The 21,413-nt window shown below is 43.3% G+C and overlaps 1 protein-coding gene across 1 annotated transcript in view; it reads left to right on the forward strand.

Annotated features, from left to right (window-relative positions):
• Positions 1 to 21,413, forward strand: part of LOC138491776 (otolin-1-like) — a 208,872-nt gene that overhangs the window by 12,213 nt on the left and 175,246 nt on the right. The window contains exon 2 of the mRNA XM_069618481.1: positions 2,690 to 3,049. Coding sequence (XP_069474582.1) covers positions 2,698 to 3,049 — 352 coding nt within the window. The 5' untranslated portion in view covers positions 2,690 to 2,697. The remainder of the gene's footprint in view (positions 1 to 2,689; positions 3,050 to 21,413) is intronic.

Genomic DNA, 21,413 nt, shown 5'->3' on the forward strand with positions numbered 1-21,413 from the left:
CTTTCTCCATTCTTATTCACAATCAAAGGGTGAGGACTTCATGTATTCAGTTATGTAACGTATATTATGATCTGTTTGCATAGAGGAGACCAGGATATATTCAGGTAAAGCCGCTATGGAGCAGAGACATAGATTATCCTTTTGTTGAATTGGCTGCGGATCAGGGTTACTCCAGCCTCCTTCCCCACAAATAGCCATTTTTGCTTTATGGGCATTGTATATATTGGGAGCATTGACCCGATGGTAGAACTTTGCAGATTCAGGCCTGAGGAGAACACCACCAGTTGTTGGTACATTATTGACATTGGTTTCCATATGCGCACACCAACAGAAAATGTTATTAAGTGAAACACCTAAGTAGCAAATAGTATCCCAAGTTAAGTATTTTTCCTTCAACTAAATTCGACCTCAGAAGTGTTTCAATAATTTGTAAAATATGCATCATCTTAAATGTTTTACAATATAAATGTGTATAAACATTTAAAGCAATAAACCCTGACATGTGGGGACTTTATCGGGCCAGCTAATGGCCAGGCCAGTTAAAAGCCAGAGTGAAGCGAGGACTTTAAAGTTAGACCGGGCATTATCTGCCCTGGTAAAGCCCACCAGCGTGGGCGGTTTATTGCTTTTAGCAATCCCGGCATGTTCACTGGGGTGCTAACAGCATTTCTTTAAAGTTGAGAAATGGCACATTCGCCATTTCTCAACTTTAAAAAAATTACTACAAGCAAACATGTCTTTGAAGGGATTAGAGAGAAGGGAATTACACAGTCCATTCTCACTTTCCCTGGTGGCCATTGCCGCAACGGAGATGCGCCAGGAATACCAAGTGGTCCTGGTGCCGGCGATGGACAAGGAAGCACTAGGTCAGTGGGGTGGGAATGGGCATAGGTGAGGGAAGTTGACATTGGGGTCAGGGGTGGGGGAAAGTAGGGGAATGGGAGCAGGGGGCTAGGATGCACCTACCTTCATTCCCAGCGGGGAAGATGGCGGCCTCCCGCTTTCAGGGAGGCTCGGAGTGTGGGCTTTACCATGGATAAAGACCCCATTCAGAACCTACTAACTGGCTGTGAACTGCCGCCACCCCCACGCCCCACTCGGCCTTGTGCTAATAACATACATTGATTATTTAATTGTGCTCTTCTGTTGTACTGTAATACAAAAACAAACAAGCAAAATAAATGTTTACGTTTTTTACTCTCAACAGAGATTTAGATTTGGTTTTGCAAGCTCCAAAATATTGTGTATATAGTTGAACATACTTCTCAAGGGACGCAAGCTTCACCAGTGATCATATAATGTAAGTCTGAACCAGAGCCTGCACCAGGTGTCACTAAACAAACAATTTAAAGCAGTTGTTTTAAAATCCTGTTTTATATATATCTATGAAATCCTTTATATTTTATTTTTGCAGAGTAATTGTTTTATTGTATTCATCCTCATTTAATATGTTTAGGAAAGCACAGATAAAACTGTAGGAAAACATAAACAACGTGAAGTACACAAATACAAAATGAAATCTCGGTATAAAACGCACACAATAGGTGGCAGACGTCCCCTCTTTTTCGTAACTTTGAAAAAGGGAAAACAATTCTGTAATCTCTCTCCTCTGTCATTTACTCCAATCTCACGTGTTTACAGAAGGTAAAAGTAAAGTTTCTAAGAGTATGCACCATTATCGAACAAGTTTAATATATCACATACACATACAAACACACACGATTTTATATCTAAAACATGATGATTACTTACAGGTGATGAAAAAACATTGATGAATGCTCCTTGAAATTATTTATTTTTTGTATGTATTGAATAAAATGTTATTTATAATGATGAGTCCTTCCTGGGCTCTCCTCTGATGTGTCCCATGCATTTCTGCATTTAGGTGTTCAGTCCTAAGAATAGCACGAGAACAATCTGAACAAAGTTTGCTCAAGTGTGGCCCCTTTCCATGATATGGCTATTATGGATCACAGAATAAAACTGTTACATTCTAAATACTCACCATCAGATGAACAACAATCCAGTCGCTTTCTCCATTGTATCCAAACATTGTGGTGTTGTTCTCCTAAACATAAATGGAGTGTTTCAGAGCTATCCTATCAACAACACAAAAAACTGTCAAAACACATTTGAGTGTATAAGTGTTTACTATCAACTATGAATCGTTCACCATTGAAGCACTTGCCCTCCAATTACAAACCTAATGAAATCAAGCTTGAATTGAAAAGTGTACCCTTGCAGTGACTATCTGTGACACCCAACTGGTGAACTGACTAATCTGCTCTAGAATCTTAGTCATTTCATCCATAGTATTGTTACCTCTGCCTGCTTGCCACTGACTAACACATACTCTATCGCCATTATGTGTATATCAAAACCGAATGTACTAGTTAAAAGAGATAACCTGCTAGCTTCTGTATGTTTGTTGTAGCAATCATGTACGTAACCCAGAGAGAGAAGCAGAAGAATATGTTATGTTTCCTTTGCATTCATTTAATTTCTACACAGTGGTAAAAATGACCTGGTCAGCAACAAACCTTTTCCGGGGAATTTATGGACTCTTATTTGATGTTAGTTTGCCTAGGGGAGGAGGCTAATCTTGATTCGCTTTCCATGTTTCTGGAATAATGTTCTGCCCTTGAATCCCTACTTGTCCATTGACATTTACATGTTGGTTTTCTTCCAGATACAGACATGGGTTTTTTGTCTTGTCTCAGTGTCACTTTCATTTGTTGTGCTGTGACTGCTTATTTGGAGGCAAAAACCACACCTGCAACCAAGTTCTTCTTCACTAAGAAAGCTCCAGACTTTGAAATTACAAATCATTTAGAGACATCAGTTGTACCGGCAACAGAAGAAACCATGTTCACAGAAGCTTTAGAGATAAGTGAAACCACATCAGAATTAGAACCCTTAAACCAGGCGTACAGAACAGCAACAACCCTCTTTCCATTTGAGAATTATACGTTAGAAACTGGTGAATTTTTCTTCAACTGCTGTGATACCCCTGGAATGAAAGGAGAACCTGGAGATCCTGGACCTCCAGGTATGTCAAAGCTCCCACTGACATAAAAGAATATGCTTGTGAAAAATTCATGAATTTTCTTACAAACGATCAGCATGTTTATCATAGAGTCTTACTGAGAGTTTTTAAAAAAACCTAATGAGTACATGTCAAGGTACCAATGGAGAAAAGGTATCGGACTGAATATATGCCAACAAAAATATTTAGCTACCAAAATATCAAAACCAAGTGATATAAAAACAAAAAGATAGGACATTTATTTTCTACGACCACTGTCCTATAAGTTCCTTTTTCACATATTTGATTGTGAGGTATCCCAAATCGAAATCTCTTTGACCCTGCCTTTCACACCTCACTCTAAGCCCTATGTTTTATATATGCCATGTTTAGTTTTAACTACAAGATGGCGCTTTAGCATCACCTCTAAGCCGAAACTATTGCATTGGAGTACAGATAGGGGGAGATGACATATGAGGAGGGATACACTGGTTGTAGGTGTTGATTGATTATTTACCCACCCATTCACTGCCCATTGCCATACTGATCCCAATGGCCATTCCCACCCACTTCTTGCCCATACCTGCCCAAAACACACCCTCCTGGGATCACTTTCAGCTAGCTTTCCCAAGCCTTGCCATCAAACTTTGCACTCAAAGTGCCTGCCAATGTTTCTTCAAAGCGATCTGAGAGTTAATGGTTTGATTGGTGCTGTAAATGTACTACTGTTGTAATAAAAATATTTAAGCCAGGTCTGCCTTCAATTACTTAATTAACAAGTAGTATGCGTGTTCCTCACTGAAGTCATGTTAAAAACCAGCATTGGCAAAACCATCAGTTTTGGCTTGTGTATAGGTATTAGATAGGCATTTGCCAGGCACTCCTATTATAGGCCCAGGTACTTGCAACATTTTGCAGCTGCTACCATAAATTGCCAGTTAGTACCATTACGGCAGTACCTTGCAAATGCCTTTCCCATATCTACACAAAAGCAAAAACTATTGGCATTTCCAATGCTTGTTTGTCTTTTTAGGGTTCTTCTTGTCCTACATTACTTTTGGATCTTTCTGTTGCTGTTGACTATCAGTAGTATGAATCTATATGATTGTTTGGGTAAGTTGCCTCTTTTCTTACTAAACCTCTGTTCTTGCTAATAGCAATGGTAATCCGAGCTCTGTGCCGTCTGATGCTCTCCCTTCTTCTCTCATTCGTTCTGTCTACATTTTCCTTATTCCCTTTCTTATGTCTCTTTTTAATTCTGCTCTACCCAAATGCCAGTCCAATAACACCCATCATGTTTTGCTTTATCATGGAAAGATGCCCACTAAAAATGCCATTGCCCTCCTCTTTCACCCTGCCCCTAGCCCCTAAAATCCGATTTTCCCAGGCCCAGAAGAAACACACGTGCACACACATTCACACACCACTCACTCATTTACACCTTTTACTCGCTCATTCCTACGTGCACCCAGCCACGCATGTATCATATATTCACTCATGTACACACACATTACATAATACATAACACACCCTCTCACATACAGACACAAACGATTTTGGGCCTCATTACGAGTATGGAGGCAGCCATGCCCTTAATAAGGGCATGGCTGCCTCCATACCGGGCTCCAATAGCGGGTTCCTGCAATGAGGACTTACAGGGTCATTCCGACATAGGAGGAACCCGTAATTCCTCCTTGCAGGAACCCATCCCCATTCCCATAGGGCTCAATGGTAATGGGGAGGGAGGTAATAACGGGCACATTACAACTGACCCGTTATTACCTCCCTCTTCACCTTGCGGGACCCGGAAAGGACGCCTGGTTTTACCAGGCGTCCTTACAGGGTCCCGCAAAAGGAACCTCGTAATCGGCGCTCCCTTCATTATGGGAGCGCCGCCCTTGAAATGAGGCCCTTTATGTTTTTCTTATCTGATGTTTTGAATCTGTTGCCCACGAGGGACTCCTCCTCACGCAGGCCTCAGGCTCCCGCACTGCACACCAGCGGGAACCAGGGAGTAGGCAGACCCCCCAGCTGCCTGGCTCAGGACATATACAATGTAGCCGGAGCACCTCCATCCCACTCTGCACTAGGAAGATTTATTTCTGAAGTCATAGTACAAGCCCTGACTTCAGAAAGAAATCATTCCTTTCTCAAGTTGATGGGGCCCCTCCAAACATGGTGTGGTGGAGTCCCACACAGTGAGGGTGCTGCAGTTGCCCCCACTACACCACTGTCTAGAGCCAGTTTTTCCATTATGTGCCTTACATGTGGTTCCTAGATAGATGTTTTTGCTCAATACTAAGTTATTTTAATGTTTACATAGAGTTTATGTGTGACACTTTATATATTTCAACATGATGTACTACCACTCGATATCCCTTTTTATGACTGCGCAAATTAGCTTCTTTAAGAGTTAAATAGTGCAACATTGGTGAATTTTGGGACCAATAGATGAGGTCGGAAAATAAGAACTAAATGTTCACCAAAATGGAACACACCTTGCCTTGAGATCCCCCAATGCATATCTTTATTTTTTCTTATGTGATATCAAACGCATGGATTAGTTGTATATGAAAATGTTCAGTGAATCCAACATTTATAAAGCATATGTAATAATAGAAAAATTAATTAGATAATTGTTTAAAACATCATTAAAAGGACCTTTTAAAAACGTAGCTCAACTTCCTAATTAATTTAACTGAAGCGTAAACAATACTTGCTGAGAAAACCAAGCTAATATTACCCCTTGTGCAATCTCCAGAACAGACTCTACATTGCAAATTGAACACAAACTATGTGGTGGTTCCATTAAATATAATGGCCGTTTCTTTTAAAACCCCAATGAGCCTAATTTACACGTTTTCCAATCAATTTTCCCATTGAAAAATGATTTGTGAATCAGCCCAAATAGATTGTTTGTTTATACTGGACTCAACATTACCTTCGAATTAAAACTCATATCAAATTCGTAAGCGGTGTGCAGAAGAAGGCCTCTGCCTACCTAGGGAGGTATTATGGTAACTTATGCTTGAGCAATCACAGTTTTAGATTCTGCAATTTTCCAACTGGCATTCGCATCATTGCAAATACATGTGCATTGAAGCAAAATGATGGTAGCCCCTTTTCCGTGAACAAACACAATCAAATAACCTGTTCTCTGGACTGGTTTCCCCCCAGGAGGGTTTACAGCCACGTTAGAGCACAGTGTCCCTTTCACAGAGGAGAAATATCCATTTCCATATCAGTTTCATCCTGCACACAAGGACCGTTCAGTACCAAAATACTAGGCAATTCTCCAATGAACAAGAAGACGGACGGCAGCCCCAGACACGTGTTTCTGCCTTGTTGGGCATGAACCATTAGTTGAAGCTGTGTCTCTCTAGGCACAGAGAGTAAGGGGTCCAAGTCTGAATTACTCCTCTAACTTAGGGAATAAACTGATAATTCCAAAATGTAGTACATTTGTGGGAGCTCCTCCACTGACGATGAACAAAGCCAAATGACCTGCCCGCTGGAATGCGTTCCCAACAGAAAGGTTTAGAACTATGTTTTAGTTCCAAGATAGGTTGGCCTACAACCACATGTTTTTCTCAATGTTCTTTGCATGTATTTATTCATTTATTTAATTTATAAACACACATACAACCTAAGGGCATCGAGGTGCTGTTATCACATTTGGATTCATGTATTAAAAGATTTTGGGTAATTTGTTGTAGTTTTACAGAAACAACTGATCACATTCCGGTTAATCAATTAAACATTTTGTGCGGTTAGACCTGCATTAGTTAGTGTAGTCAAACAACTGTCTTTTAGTAGTTTTCTGAACCCCCAGTAGGATTTTTCCGCTCTCAGTGAAGGGGGAGGGAGTTCCAGTGTTTGACTGCGATATAATGGAAGATGGAGCCTCTGGCTTTAACCCTTCTGAATTTAGGCAAAACTATGTGGTGAGCAAAGGGTGTCCTGGCAGGTCTGTTCGAGTGACCCTTGGCTATTTTATGAGAGATTTATGGGGGGGGGGGTCTATGCTAGCACGGCACTTGTGGGTGATAGACAAAGTTTGAAAGATGATGCGCTCTCGGACAGGCAGCCAATGAGCATTTTCTCGAGCTGCTGAGATATGTTATTTTCTTGGAATGTTAAGCTCTGCTCAAAGTGCATTATTTTGTATAACTTGAAGTTTCTGCAGGTTTCTAGATGAGGTGCTTGTAAAGAGGACATTGCAGCAGTCAAGCTACGCGCCGATGATTGCTCAGGCTATTGTAAGGCAGCTTTCTTTGGAAAGGAAAGGTCTTGAGGCATTTAATACTTTGGTAGTGTAAGCTGCTGAGGAGGCAATAGTGTTAACTTGGCGTGTCATGGAGAGGGTAGCGTTGAGGTAAACCCCTAGTGTTTTAACTGATGCTGAGACAGTGATTGAGATGTTATCAATATGGAAGGCAGAATATTGGTTCCTAAGATTTTTTAGCACTACTGGGGGTTTGACAAGCAGGATTTAGGCACAGGTGGTTTGCCGCCATCCACGCCTGAATTGTGGAGTAGGTGTTGTTGAGGGTGTTGCAGTCTTCCGTATAGTTGCCTGAGAGTGGGAGTGGAATTTGGGTTTTGCTGGTGGAGGTGATGCCGATGGAGTCAAGGATGTTGAATAGGGGCCTGGTGAAGATATAGTATAAGGTAGAGCATATGCATGAGCATTGATGTACCCCACATGGAATAGGGGATTGTGCGGCATTGGCATTCTCTGCAAATCCCCTCATGACTCCACATTGCTGAAAGAAAGCGATCCAGGCGGTAGCCATGGGAGAATAGTTGGTCGAGGTAGTAAGGTGGTGGCACAAGGTTTTGTGATCGACTAGGTCGAATGCTGCAGAAACATCCAGGAGGAGGAGAAGTGTTGGCTTTCTCTTGTCCCTGATCTCAATCTGGTTATTTTGGTCCACCAATGGGGAATTCCATACTACGGCCTGGGCAGAAGCCAGATTGTCGCATACCTAGGACATGGTTTGCTTCAAGGAAGTGCTGGACTTGCAAGTAGGCTGCCCGATCTAATATTTTTAGCAAGAAGGGGACATTAGTAATGGGCCTGTAGTTCATAGGGTTAGCTCGTCTAAGGATGGGTTGTTTAAGGAGTGGGATTACCCAGGATTCCTTGAGGCTGGCAGGCACTGTGCTTGTGGAGAAGGATGAGTTTATGAATGTAGTGATGATCGGATTTTAGCACAGTCTTTGATAATGGAGGCAGGACAGATATATCCCTTGCATCTCAATGGTTTTTGGCTTTTGATGGTACTAGGACTTCTATCTCCGAGATCTCTTTGAATTGAAACTGGGGGACCATGGAGTTAGGGCTGTCTGGGGCAGTGGTAGGGGCTGAGGTGATGGGGTGTGAATAGCAGCTGGCTTGATTGCTTAAAATGTTTTTGTTCAGGTTGTTGATTTTCGTAAGCATTGCCATTTGGATACTTGTGCACTATGCTTCATCCTTGGTAAGGGTAGGGGGAGGAGTGGTGGGGCTCTCAACTTCCCTAAAGATGGAGAAAATGTCTTGGGTATCTGACTTTACATTGGAGATTCTGGCATTGAAGGCGGTTTGCTGTTGCTGAGACGATTGCTAGCTTACATCGCTTAGCTATGTCAGTGAATTTACCTTTCAGGGTCTCTGAAGTTTTTTTTCCCGCATTAGTTCAGCCTGATGTTTTTTGTTACACAATTCTAAGAGGTTGGGGGTAAACCAGGAGTTGGAGTGTCTGACTGGTTTGACTTTTCGACGAGATAGTGGGCAATGGTGTTAACTGCTAAGGAAATTGTAGATGCATATATGTCTGCTAGTATGTTGGGATCGTTGTATTTCTGTTTGGTGTCACTGCATGCATGCAAAATTGTTTGTAATGCTACCAGGTCCATGTTAGAGAAACCTGTCACAGGTACACGTGCAATTCTGAGCAAACATTGTCCTAATCCAAAGCATAGGGCCTGATTTATGGAATTTTTATGTGTATTGATAAGTGACTAATTAGCATGCAAAAGTCTGTCCAGCGATTCATGGAACTCACTTTGTGTGCATTTCTGGGTCCTTGCTGACACTTTGCGCAGGTCCACCCCGTCTCTGCATGCCATCGAGTGACTTGCATGAGACCCCACGCAAAGTGTGGGAGGGGCCTACTCAATGAAGTAAACAGGGCGTGGAACATGCATATTCCCCATTCTCCCTGCAGAATGAGGAAGAGCAAGGCATTACGTGGGCATGTCGAGGGACACCCTGTGCAAGGAAATCGCACATCCAGCACTGTGAAAAATGAAGCGTATTCATGGATCTGACCGTGCAACATCACGTCGGGGGAATCAACATCCAAAGCTTGTGATCTCACTGTCACATGAAGGCATGCGCAAAGTCGGAATTGCATAGGAATCAAAGCGCAAAGGTATACTTCGATCAAGAATATAGGGGTGTGGCCACACAGTTGGGGTGCCGATTGCAGTTAGGGGTGTGTGTATGCAGATTAGCGGGGTGCAGCCATAGTTTACAGGGGTTCACACACAGATTTACCCGGGGCCGACTTGAGTTACGAGTAATGCAATGCATATCGTCGGAGTGCAGTTATGGGTTTACGTAGAATCCTTCACAGTGTCGCCAGAGTGCTGCCCTGGTTGCGGGGAGACTGCAGGCAGTAATGCAGGGGTGCATGACTTTGCAGACAAGGATGGTGCATAGGTTGGTATATGTGGCTAGATCGCCTTTGTATGGGGGCATGTCATGGCCATTACGGCCGCTACTGCGCCTAGGCTTACTTTGTGATTACAATTCCATGAATATGCAGATCACACATGACATGCTTTTGTGTGCAAGTACACGCAAAGTGGTGTTGCATGCAGGGTTGAAGGCACGCCATCAAACGCTCATGCCAGAAAAAATATAACCCGCTAGGGAAAAAGGCCAAGAGATTCTTGCAAGGATAACAAGTTTTAATCACACAAAATTCGGTAGGCCAGCAAAGAACTCTGCTGCTTGAGAACGTTCTGCCCAAAAATAGTACAAGCAGAGTATTGTAAGGAAACACATCGTCACTAATGACGTTACATATACATTAATAACCTGCACGGTTGCAGGAATCAAGGATTGTGTCGGCAGTGCAAGGTCACTCTTTAGCAAATTCTCTTTGAACCGGGCAAATATTCCATGAATCGGGCCGTAAGTCTACGCAGTTATATTTAATATTGTGTTTGTGCAGGGTTTCTTAGCACGCCATCCTTCCCCATAAGTGTCCTCTAAAGCACCTAAGGGGGTGGCAGACGTTAATTTCCTTTCCTACAGGGTCTATGCGCATTTTCTGTAAATCTGGTCCATAGTGTTTCCAATGCATTTGTGCAGGAGGGCAATGTTTGCCCTAATGCTAATATGGAGGAATATTGGCATTAGAGAAAACCACTCCCCCAATGGAAAACATGCATTTAAAGAATACATACTTTGTACTTGGGAAATACACATATTTACTTTCTCCTTTGCATAGATTCATATTAAAACCCACCAACATGTAAACATGATTTTTTATTAATTGCTCCAATAACTGAATACTAACCTTTGAAATGTGAAAAGAGGCGGAACTACTCACAAAATACCTGTTATTTCATAAATGTGTGTAATCTCTTTGGGGCCTGATTTACAAAAATGTTTTCAATGGGACTTCCACATGTTAAAAAACATTTTTGTAAATCAGGAACTTAGTGCTATATGCTGAATACATTATTCAATGCAAACATTTTTGAACAATTGTATTCACAAAAAAGAAGCAATATTTGATCCCATTCATGACAAAGATCCGACAGACAGATCATTCAGGGCAAACATTACTAAGACGTACCATTTATATGCACTGAGGGATATCTCTGCGACTGTGCTTCCAGTTGAACTGTATTGTGCATAATAATGTCTTCCAAATGCTGAATACTACAAACCGAACCAAGAAAATGCAGCGTATGGTTCACTGGGCCACCCGTGTAAGTGGCTATGTTTTTAAGAAACATTTTAAGTCCATTACAATACACCATGGTGATTAGAAACACTGCTGATGCTGGTTATGGAGCCATTGGAGCTAACCATGGAGTAATTAGCTCCATGGTTGCCTCCGAAACCGTCCCAAATTCGGCTTGGTGAATGGAGTAATTACCGGGCCATTCCAGGGTTGGAGGGACCGGTAATTCCCCATTCACCTTTTGCCCTTCCCCATTCCCATTTCTGCCCCGTAGGGCTCAATGGGAATGGAGAAGGAGGTAATTTCGACACCGTAAATTACGGTACCGTAATTATCTCCGAAGTACCTTTGCGGGTCCCGTACTTAACTCCTGCTAAAAGCAGGAGGTAAGGAAGGACCCGCAAAGGGACCTCGGAATATGGAGGTAAGGGATTACCGGCATCGGCACCCTTACCGATGCCGGTAATTCCTTACCTCCAACCTCGGAATGACCCCCACTCTCTTTAAGGTATGAAGCCAGCAGGACCACAAGGTGGGAGGGTCCATGCCTGCTATTTAGTTGATAAATAATGTTACTTTACCTCAGACTCATATTTGCATGTTGCAATAGCCCAGTGTCATTAGACATGCTATGGATCTGTTCATGATCTCATATACAATGCTCCCACACCCAAGGAGCAGCAGTGGTTAAATGTGAGATTCTGTACATTGAACAATATGATGCCTGTGAACTGGTTGGCACATGATTACTAAAACAAGCATGATGCCAGCAAGGGGGTGGGCCCATATAACTAGGAAATTACTTGACAACACAACTGCTTTACACTGATTTAAATTTGAGATCTATGGGAATAGTGTAATATGAGCAAAAGGACACGCATTTCTATGCAAGTAGCGCATACATGGTTAGTTCCCAGTTCTCAAGACTCCAAGGTCAGTAATTTAGCTACTGGTTTACATCTCTTTCCTTTTGTAAGGAATGTGAATGGGCAATGTCAAAATCACAGAAATGTTACATGTTTGTTATTTATTCTTACAACCAAAAAAGTGACTGCTCTGGGGAACTATCCACACCATTGTTTTTTAGCCCATCTGCACCATTGCAATAGTAGCAGCCCAGCCCAAACTGCTAGTCCAGGTCCCCTCTGCACAGAAACACAAGCAACCTCAGACGTGTTTCGGCCTTGTTGGGCCTCATCAGTGTAAGTGATTTCAACCTGGCACACATCCAAGTCAACGCCTAGCATGTAATGCACAACTGAAATCCTTATTTATTTTTGTCTAAAAGTTCTTTATTCTGAACGATATACCACTCATATCATGCCCCTCTCCTGGAACCCCCCGGTCACACTGAACCCCCCCGCTCACACTGAACCATGAATAAGGCTGGTTTGCAAAGTTAAAATATATATTTATGTATTTACAATTTAAACACACTATGTTTGGATGGGTACCCAATAATCACCAATGGAGTGATGTAGCACTGAATAATCTCTTTAATACACAAGTAGTAATAGTGAGCAAAACAATTCAGCACAGAAATAATACTTTTATGTGTGTGTGCAGATCAGATAGCACTGTGGTTAAAGGTTCCCCCTGCACACCCCTCAAACCCCCAATAGGCAATGTAAAGTGATAGGAGGAGAGAACAGGTTTTCAGGAATGGCAGAATTCAAACACAATATCAATTCCACTTTCCCCCAGCAAACACAAGAGAAAAACGGAATTGACTGTCAAGCGGCCAGAATGTCTTTTAAAGTTATCTTGAGAATGGATTGGGTAAAAACACTAAATACGGTCGAAATTGCTGAAATTGCTATACATTCGTATGGGAGCCCCTTTGGATAGTTGCACACAAACACAAGCAATGATTTAATACCAAGAAACAATTTGAAATCTTAAAATTTAATTCGGAAGCAACAAAAACAGTTTTAAACGTGTCAGAATTTCCCAAAAATGAAATTTGCGGCAAACTTTTCACTGCGCGATAATCGCGATAACGGGAGAACCATATGGATTTGGGATGCGGTTTTAGAGCTGTGTGTTATCTACAAGCAGAAGTTGACATTTTGTTTCTAACACAAAAAGTGAGGATGTTATGGACGTTTTAGTGGAGGTCGTTTTTTCGAGATAGGCACAAGAAGGGAAAACAGGGATGCACTTTTAAAATGACAAATGGGTTTCTTACTCTAGAGGATGACTATGAACAAAACGAATACCCCACAGGAACACAGCCACTTGATCAGAATGACTGCCTGCTAAGGACTCGCCTTCTTCAGATGAGAAAAGATCAGCACAGAGATAGTTTTAGCAATACTAGTACCCGAGGAAGATAGGAGGGATTGGATAGAGAGTTCAGACAATTTGAAAATACTCCTAACAATACAGGTTCTGAATACAAGATAGGATGGGTTTAAGATAGGGATTAACTAAGAAAGATACATATGCTAGTGGCACAGTTATTTCTATACATACTTACTAGATATGTTTGAAATGGAACCGTCAGGATCCTGGACCGTCAAGATTCTGGTCAGGGAATTGGATCTGGTGTTAAGACAGACGGCTGGGCACATCGGATTGGGTCTGCAATCAGCAAGACGCTCTGGTCACAGCACGGCACAGGACTGGACTGGATCTGCAAAGCACTCTGGTCACAACACGGCACAGGACTGGATTGGATATGCCCTTCTTGGTTCTGATGATAATTATTTCAGCAGGCAAGCAGTACTGCACAGCCCGGCTGCATTTTGATGCTTCCCCTTAGGTTTGTGGGGTTCTGGAATTGAGGCCTAGCTGAAAATGGTTCAGCTATACCATGGGTTTCGGCTTTGCCAATTTTCTGGAGTCTGGAGCAAGGAAGATGGAGAGTTCAGCAGCAGGGTGCTCTGCCAGTATCAGGATAGTGGGTGAATCTGTCTGTCTTTTTGAGTGGGGAGCTGTCTCTATTTATGCTATGATAAAGGGGTGTGTGGGCTGGTTTAGCCTAAGCTCGCCCCTTTGACATTATGATTGGGTCAGAGTATCCTCTCTGCTTTGATAGGAGGAGAGAAACAGTGTGTCACCTTTATGGTGGGATTTTATGAGGCTGAGAATCCACCCCTAGACCCTTGAACACAAAATCTACTTTTGGCACAATACATATTTACACATGTGCAACCTCTGTAACAATCACATATACAGATTACATATTTTATATGGCAGCTATTCATCAAATCCCTGTAGCTGTGGGATCTTGTCTTGACATTTCACAGAATTTTGGCCTTTTCATCAGGAACACAATGTCCATTTTTTAAGCATATTTCTACCAGTGTGCACGTTTAACATAGGCATAAGTGTATAAAGTTTCATACTTCTATCAGAAATATATTTTGTGTAAAATCACATTTTCTGCCATTTCTTTCTAGAACATGCCACACGATTTTGCTGCCTCTTGAAATGTGCAGCCAAAATTTAGATTCACAAATCTGTTACTTTTATATTTTTCACAATTTTCACTGGCAAATTATAAGTCTTTTAAAAAAGTGTTCTTTGTTAATGTTCAGCACCAGATGGTTGTTTGGGTCCGCCTCTTTCTGTCTCCCTGCAGTCCACGAGTAATCTTCTCCCTGTTTGCTCTTGGCAGAGGCCATTTACGACTGTCCTCACACCTCGCATTTCCTTAGCAGCAGCTGTTCATTGTTCCCTTTTGCCTCTGTAGACCAGGTTCTTTCCAAACCCTATAATTATCGCTTTGGATGTTTGAAGGTGTTTTGTACCGGCATTCTGCAGTTTCAGCAACCAAGAAAAAGGAATTTAAAGCAAGATTTTGGGGTTTCATTTAGCAAACAAAGAAAAAGGGATTTAAAGCAGGATTTTGGGGTTTCATTTAGCAAAACACTGCTTTTTCCTTCTGTAATCCATTTTCACATGTTGTGGAGCCCAGTGACACATTCCAGGAGTGAGATCTCTGTTCCAGCACTGACAACATGTGTGGCAGATTGGGCAACCATCTTTTTGTGCGTTGCAAAGCACGATTTTCAGAGGTTTTGGCGCGCACAGGGGTTTTGCATCCATTTTGCTATTTCTGGCACCATCATAACATAGTGCTGCAGCATAGCAGAGTAGAAGTGGGTTAAAACATCCCACAGAGCCGCCCTCATGACTTGAGCTTGACCGCCTGTCAAGGGGAAGTCGGGAGATTGGGATGTTCTTTCTTTCTTTGGTCCAGGTGTAGAATTTCAGCTGCTTCTCCCATCAATGCTGGATCGACATGCTCTCCTCGCTGGTTCTGGATGGGAGTATGGAGCGATACTCCGGGCTCCTTGGGTCTTTCCCCCGGGTCCCCAAGTAGTCCTCCTTGGTAATTAGAAATTCTTGGTTCCAATGCTATGAGACAGAACAGAGCATGGTTATGGAAATTCCCCACTACTACTCATGTAGTGGGGCAGATGCATACATTGAATACAATTTACAATATTCCCCGCCTGTATTTACAAATGGTTTTAACAGTTGGATTATTTTAGGTATCTGGAATGTCCCCCTCTGGGTTTCTGGTTGGCTCCTCTATTTGCCACAAAGTATGACTGGGATGGCAACTCTTTAGCTGGTTTATGTGGACCCACTTGTCTTCCCCTTCTGCCAAACTGCTCTTGGGGATGCAGAATTTATAGGCGACTGGTGAGATTCTGTCTACAATTTCAAAAGGACCCCGCCAAGTTGGGAGGAATTTGCGCTGTTTGGCTTGGCCCCTTTGGAAATTGTACAAGTAGACCCGGTCTCCTACTTGACATTCTTTTTTAGTTGTCTTAAGGTTATAGTGGGTTTTCATACTGTCTGCAGATCTTTCTAGATTCCGCTGAGCATAGGCAAAAGCATGTTGAAGGTGTTTTCTCAGATTCTCAACATACTCATGAGTTGTGGAGGCATTTATCAAGGTCTGCACTTGGGTTCTGTAGAGCAGATGCTGGGGTAGCACCATCCTTCGTCCAGTCATCAGATCAAATGGAGACATTTTTGTTGCAGAAGAAGGGGTTGTCATGCAACGCCTTGGATATTGGCGTTTATGGCGCTGTTGGAGTCGTTATCGCACTTCCTGATTTCCAGCACGCTTCAAACTACGTACCTGCAGCGGTCTAGTTCTTCCATGTCGGATGCACGTAGTACTATTTAAGCACGCCTCCTCTTGACACCTGCGCGTTGCAACCTTTCGGTCAGCTGCGTTTTTCCTTGCTACCGTTGTTGCGCTAAGCTTTGTTCCGGTCTCTTCCGGTTCCTTTTTCTTGTATCCTTTCTCTCCCTCTCTGCCCGTTCTCCTTTAAGTTCATGCTACACTTCCATGCTTGGATCTTTATACAGGTTTCTTTCCTAGCGGCCTTGCCGCATTTACTTCCACTTTATATCCTGCTGCCTATGTTTTGGGTTTGTGTGGTTGTCAGAACTCCAACTCAACCGCAACTCAATTCCAGTGTCCACATTGGGACGAACACCCTTCTTCCAACTGAATCCTGCATCTTCCAATCCTGCTGCCACATTTCCGAGGGTTTTTTTACCACGTTGGGCTTTTTCCCCTAATTCGTCCCTCCCGGGAGGGGGGTCCTCAGAGAAGTGCTCTCTAGTAGCCTTCACTGTGGCTTCCTCTCATGTGAGACTCAAACTTCAAAACAAAAAGGATAAGGACTACAGATCTCATCGATCCTTGAGCCCAGTGGAAGAGGACACGATTTCCTCAGGTGAGGAGGTGGAGGAGGGAACGTGGGACGTTCAGCCTCAACTAGAAAGGAAAGTTGACAGTTTGCAACGCCAAAATCCCATTATGGCTACTTCAGAGCAAGTACAAGAATTGGTAACCGCAGTACAAAGTCTCTCATTAGAGATGCAAAACATGAAGGCGGAAAACAATCTATTGAAGCAGATGGTAGCGACACGAGAACCACAGTCTACTGACTTGCCACTGATGGCCCTATCCTCGGGCAAATACGGCGGTTCCCCTAAGACTCTAAAAGAGTTTCTTGATGCTTGCAGGGTGTATTTTGCGTTCAGAACCCGCACGTTTTCTTCAGATCATGCAAAGACAGGTTTTCTGATATCTAATATGACAGGTAATGCCCTAGCTTGGGCCACACCTCTTGTCACTGGTAAGGATCCAATCTTACAAGATTTTAAGTCGTTCTTGGAATTATTGAAACAGAGTTTTGAGTGTCATTTGCAGCCGGGGAAGAATTGTTAGACGCACGCCAAGGTCAGGCTGATGTTAGGACTTACATTTCTTCATTTAAAAGCCTGGCAATGGAGACCGGTTGGTCTGAACAATCTCAGTACATCATTTTTCGTTGTGGTCTTAAAGAAGAATTGAAAGATGAACTGGCTCACTTTCCACGACCTGCTACGTTACTTGAGCTGATGACTGCCACTCTACAGATGGAAACCAGAATGCAAGAAAGGCATAATGAAAGACGGAAGCTAAGACCTTCATTCACCGGACCTCCCCCTCCTCTCCCACCTGCTACCAAACGCACAGATCACCCGGAGATCATTAACTCCCGAAGAAAGAAAGAGAAGGAGGGAACAAGGATTATGTGCCTATTGTGCTTCTGACAAACATACAGTACGTAATTGCACTGAATTACCCACCAAGCCGGCGGGAAATGAAAACCCTCGATCCTAGAAGGGACGGGAAATCGAGGGCCCTTTCGTAGTCCCTATGTTACCATGACAATTGACGCATCCAACGTACCCGAAGATTCACGACTAATGGTGCTAACTGTTACGGTTACGATCAATGGGTCTCAAGTGGAGACACTAGCATTATTGGATTGTGGGGCCGCCGGAAATTTTGCTGACACCTTATGGGTGAACAAGGTCGGAGCGAAACGCATCGATCGAAGTCACGGACAAGACGTCGAAGGAGTGGATGGCCGACCATTGAGCTCGGGACCTATTCTCCAGACCACAGAACCTTTACCTCTCTGCATTCACGAGCATTCAGAGATCATTATCTTTGATATAATCAGAGCTGCACATTTCCCTCTGATATTGGGAATCACATGGCTACGCCAACACAATCCGAGCATCAACTGGAAGACTAACTGTTTGAGTTTTGATTCAAACGATTGTCTCACCGATAAACCAGTGAAGACTTTTTCCAGCCCGCTTCTCTCTACTGTCAGCATAAATTCTCTCACCCAGGTGTTAGAAGAGTACAACCCAGTATTTGCCAACAGCACCCGAGCAGTATTACCTCCTCACAGACCAGAGGACTATGCCATTGACCTGGTGCCCCGAGCTCTGGTAACTTTTGGTAGGATGTTTGCTCTCTCTAAGACAGAGAAGGAAGTACTCCGGAAATATTTGGATGATAACCTTTGCAACGGTCTCATTAGACCTTCAAAATCCCCTGCCGGTGCACCGTAGTTTTTCATACCGAAACGAGACTCCAGAGACCTTCGGCCTTGTATTGACTGCCGAGGATTGAACAAAGTAACAGAGAAAGATAGATATCCCATGCCACTCATTCCTGACATCTTAGAGGCCGTCCAGGGTGCCTCGGTATTCACCAAATTGGATTTGTGCAGCGCCTATCATCTGCTCAGAATACGTGCTGGGGACAAGTGGAAAATATCTTTCAGGACACCCTTTGGGTTGTAGGAGTATCATGTAATGCCCTTTGGGTTAGTTAACGCACCAGCAGTGTTCCAAAGGTTTATAGACAGAATTTTTTCTGATCTCCTGTTTGTGTCAGTTGTCGTATATCTGGACGATATTTTGATTTTTTCTAAAGACATGCCAGAGCAATTGATTCATTTGAAAGACGTATTAAAGCGACTCAATCAACATCAACTATTGGTCAAGAAAGAAAAGTGTGTTTTTGGAGTCACAACAGTAACCTATCTGGGCTTTGTTCTCTCACCACAAGGTGTACAAATGGACGAACAGAAGGTAGAAGCCCTTCTTAAATGGCCCGCTCCATAGTCTGTTAAAGAAGTACAAAGATTCTTGGGTATGGCAAATTTCTACAGACGCTTTATCCCGGGTTTCTCCGAGGTTACACTACCCATAACAAATCTTCTGAAAAAGAATTCTATGCCATTCGTCTGGAACACCCAAGCAGAAGAGAGTTTTCAACAGTTAAAAAAGAGATTTTGCTGTGCTCCTATTCTACGACAACCAGACCAGGAGAAACAGTTCATACTGGAAACAGATGCTTCCGCAGCCGCCATTGGAGCTGTTTTGCTTCAAGAAAATTACAACAAAGAACATCCTGTGGCCTATTTGTCTAAGACCCTTACCTCGAGCCAACAAAATTACTCAGTTATTGAAAGAGAACTATTGGCCATGAAGAAGGCATGCGAGGTTTGGAGGCATTTATTACAAGGTGGAAGACATCCCTTTATAATCAGAACGGATCACAAAAATCTGCAGGTCTTACAGTCTATGGAATGTGTCAATTCCAGACAGGCCCGATGGGCCCATTTCTTTTCTCAGTATGACTTCAGCATCACATATATCCCCGGAGTCAGAATACATTGGCCGATGCCCTTTCGAGGAAGACTCACCACTCCGGTGCATTCTCCGTTACTCCAGAAAGACTGTTCCCCCAGGAATCGAATCATAGCAACCACCTCTACATTTCTACAACAAGTCAGAGAGGTTTAGCAAAGGCAGAAGGCCTTTTTTTCAGGAATGGAAGATTGTGGATACCATCCAAAGAATTGCAAAAGAAGGTGCTTGCCTGGTGCCACGATCATAAAACAGCTGGACACAGGGGACAAGCCAACACCTTAGATCTGGTCAGTCGGGTTTTCTTTTGGCCAGGCTATTCCAGAGATGTTAAACAGTACGTGGAGACCTGTAGCGTGTGCAATCAAAGCAAATACAGCACTAAGCGACCTATAGGTTTGTTGAAACAAGATAACGTTCCAGATCGTCCGTGGAGCCACATTACAACCGACTTTATCGTTCTAAAGGTTGTTCCTGTATTATGGTAACCATGGATTCACTCACCAAGATGGCTCATTTTTCTCCTCTTCCAAGCCTACCCACGGCAGATGCTATGGCCGTGATTTTCATCAGAGACGTCTTTAAACTTCATGGTCTTCCTGATAAGATTGTCTCAGACCGTGGAAGCCAATATGTTTCCAAGTTCTGGAAATCTCTATGCAAAGCTCTGGGGATTGAACGTGCATTATCGTCTGGGTATCACCCCCAGACCAATGGACAGACTGAACGCTTAAATGCAACCTTGGAGCAGTATTTGCGAAGTTACACCAACTTGGAACAGGACAATTGGGTGGACTTACTACCTACAGCAGAATTTGCGTATAATAACGCCAGTCACTCCGCAAGTGGTATGTCCCCGTTCTACTGTACGTATGGGTTTCATCCCCGATCTATCATTCCTCACTTTACCTTATCAACTTCTCTTCTGGCAGTGGATGAAGTGTTAACTCGGCTTAAAGACACCCATGAGAAGGCTAAGCAAAATTTGACAGAGAGCCTCAAGGTCTATAAGAAACAAGCCGATAAACATCGACAAGAAGTTCCCGAATGGAAGTGGGTTCCAAGGTATGGCTTTCTACGAAATACTTACCACGATGGTCTCACCCATCCAAGCTTTCGCCACGATTCATTGGACCTTATCCAATCATTGCCAAAATCAATCCTGTGGCATTCCGTCTTAAATTGCCTCACATTTTAAGACGCATTCACCCGGTTTTTCATGCTTCTTTACACAGGAGTGCAGACCAGACTTGTATTTCTCGATCTCTCTCTGTCCCATCCTCTTCTAAAGTGCCGGAATATGAGGTATCACACCTGAGAGACTCCAGATATCATAGAGGTCGTCTGGAATACTTGGTACATTGGAAAGGGTTCTCTTCTGCAGAAGACTCCTGGGAACCACTGTCGCATATTCACGCCCCCTTGTTACTCAGGAAATTCCACAGGGCTCACCCGGGCAAACCCGGGGGTTCGAGGGGGCATACTGTCATGCGACACCTTGGATATTGGCGTTTATGGCGCTGTTGGAGTCATTATCGCACTTCCTGATTTCCAGCACGCTTCAAACTACGTGCATGCAGCAGTCTAGTTCTTCCACGTCGGATGTACGTAGTACTATTTAAGCACGCCTCCTCTTGACACCTGCGCGTTGCAACCTTTTGGTCAGCTGTGTTTTTCCTTGCTACCGTTGTTGCGCTACGCTTTGTTCCGGTCTCTTCCGGTTCCTTTTTCTTGTATCCTTTCTCTCCCTCTCTGCCCGTTCTCCTTTCCGTTCATGCTACACTTCCATGCTTGGATCTTTATACGGGTTTCTTTCCTAGCGGCCTCGCCGCATTTACTTCCACTTTATATCCTGCTGCCTATGTTTTGGGTTTGTGTGGTTGTCCGAACTCCAACTCAACCGCAACTCAATTCCTGTGTCCACATTGGGACGAACACCCTTCTTC

This window comes from Ambystoma mexicanum, chromosome 10, assembly GCF_040938575.1.
Source record: "Ambystoma mexicanum isolate Mex_15411 chromosome 10, UKY_AmexF1_1, whole genome shotgun sequence".
NCBI lineage: Eukaryota > Metazoa > Chordata > Amphibia > Caudata > Ambystomatidae > Ambystoma > Ambystoma mexicanum.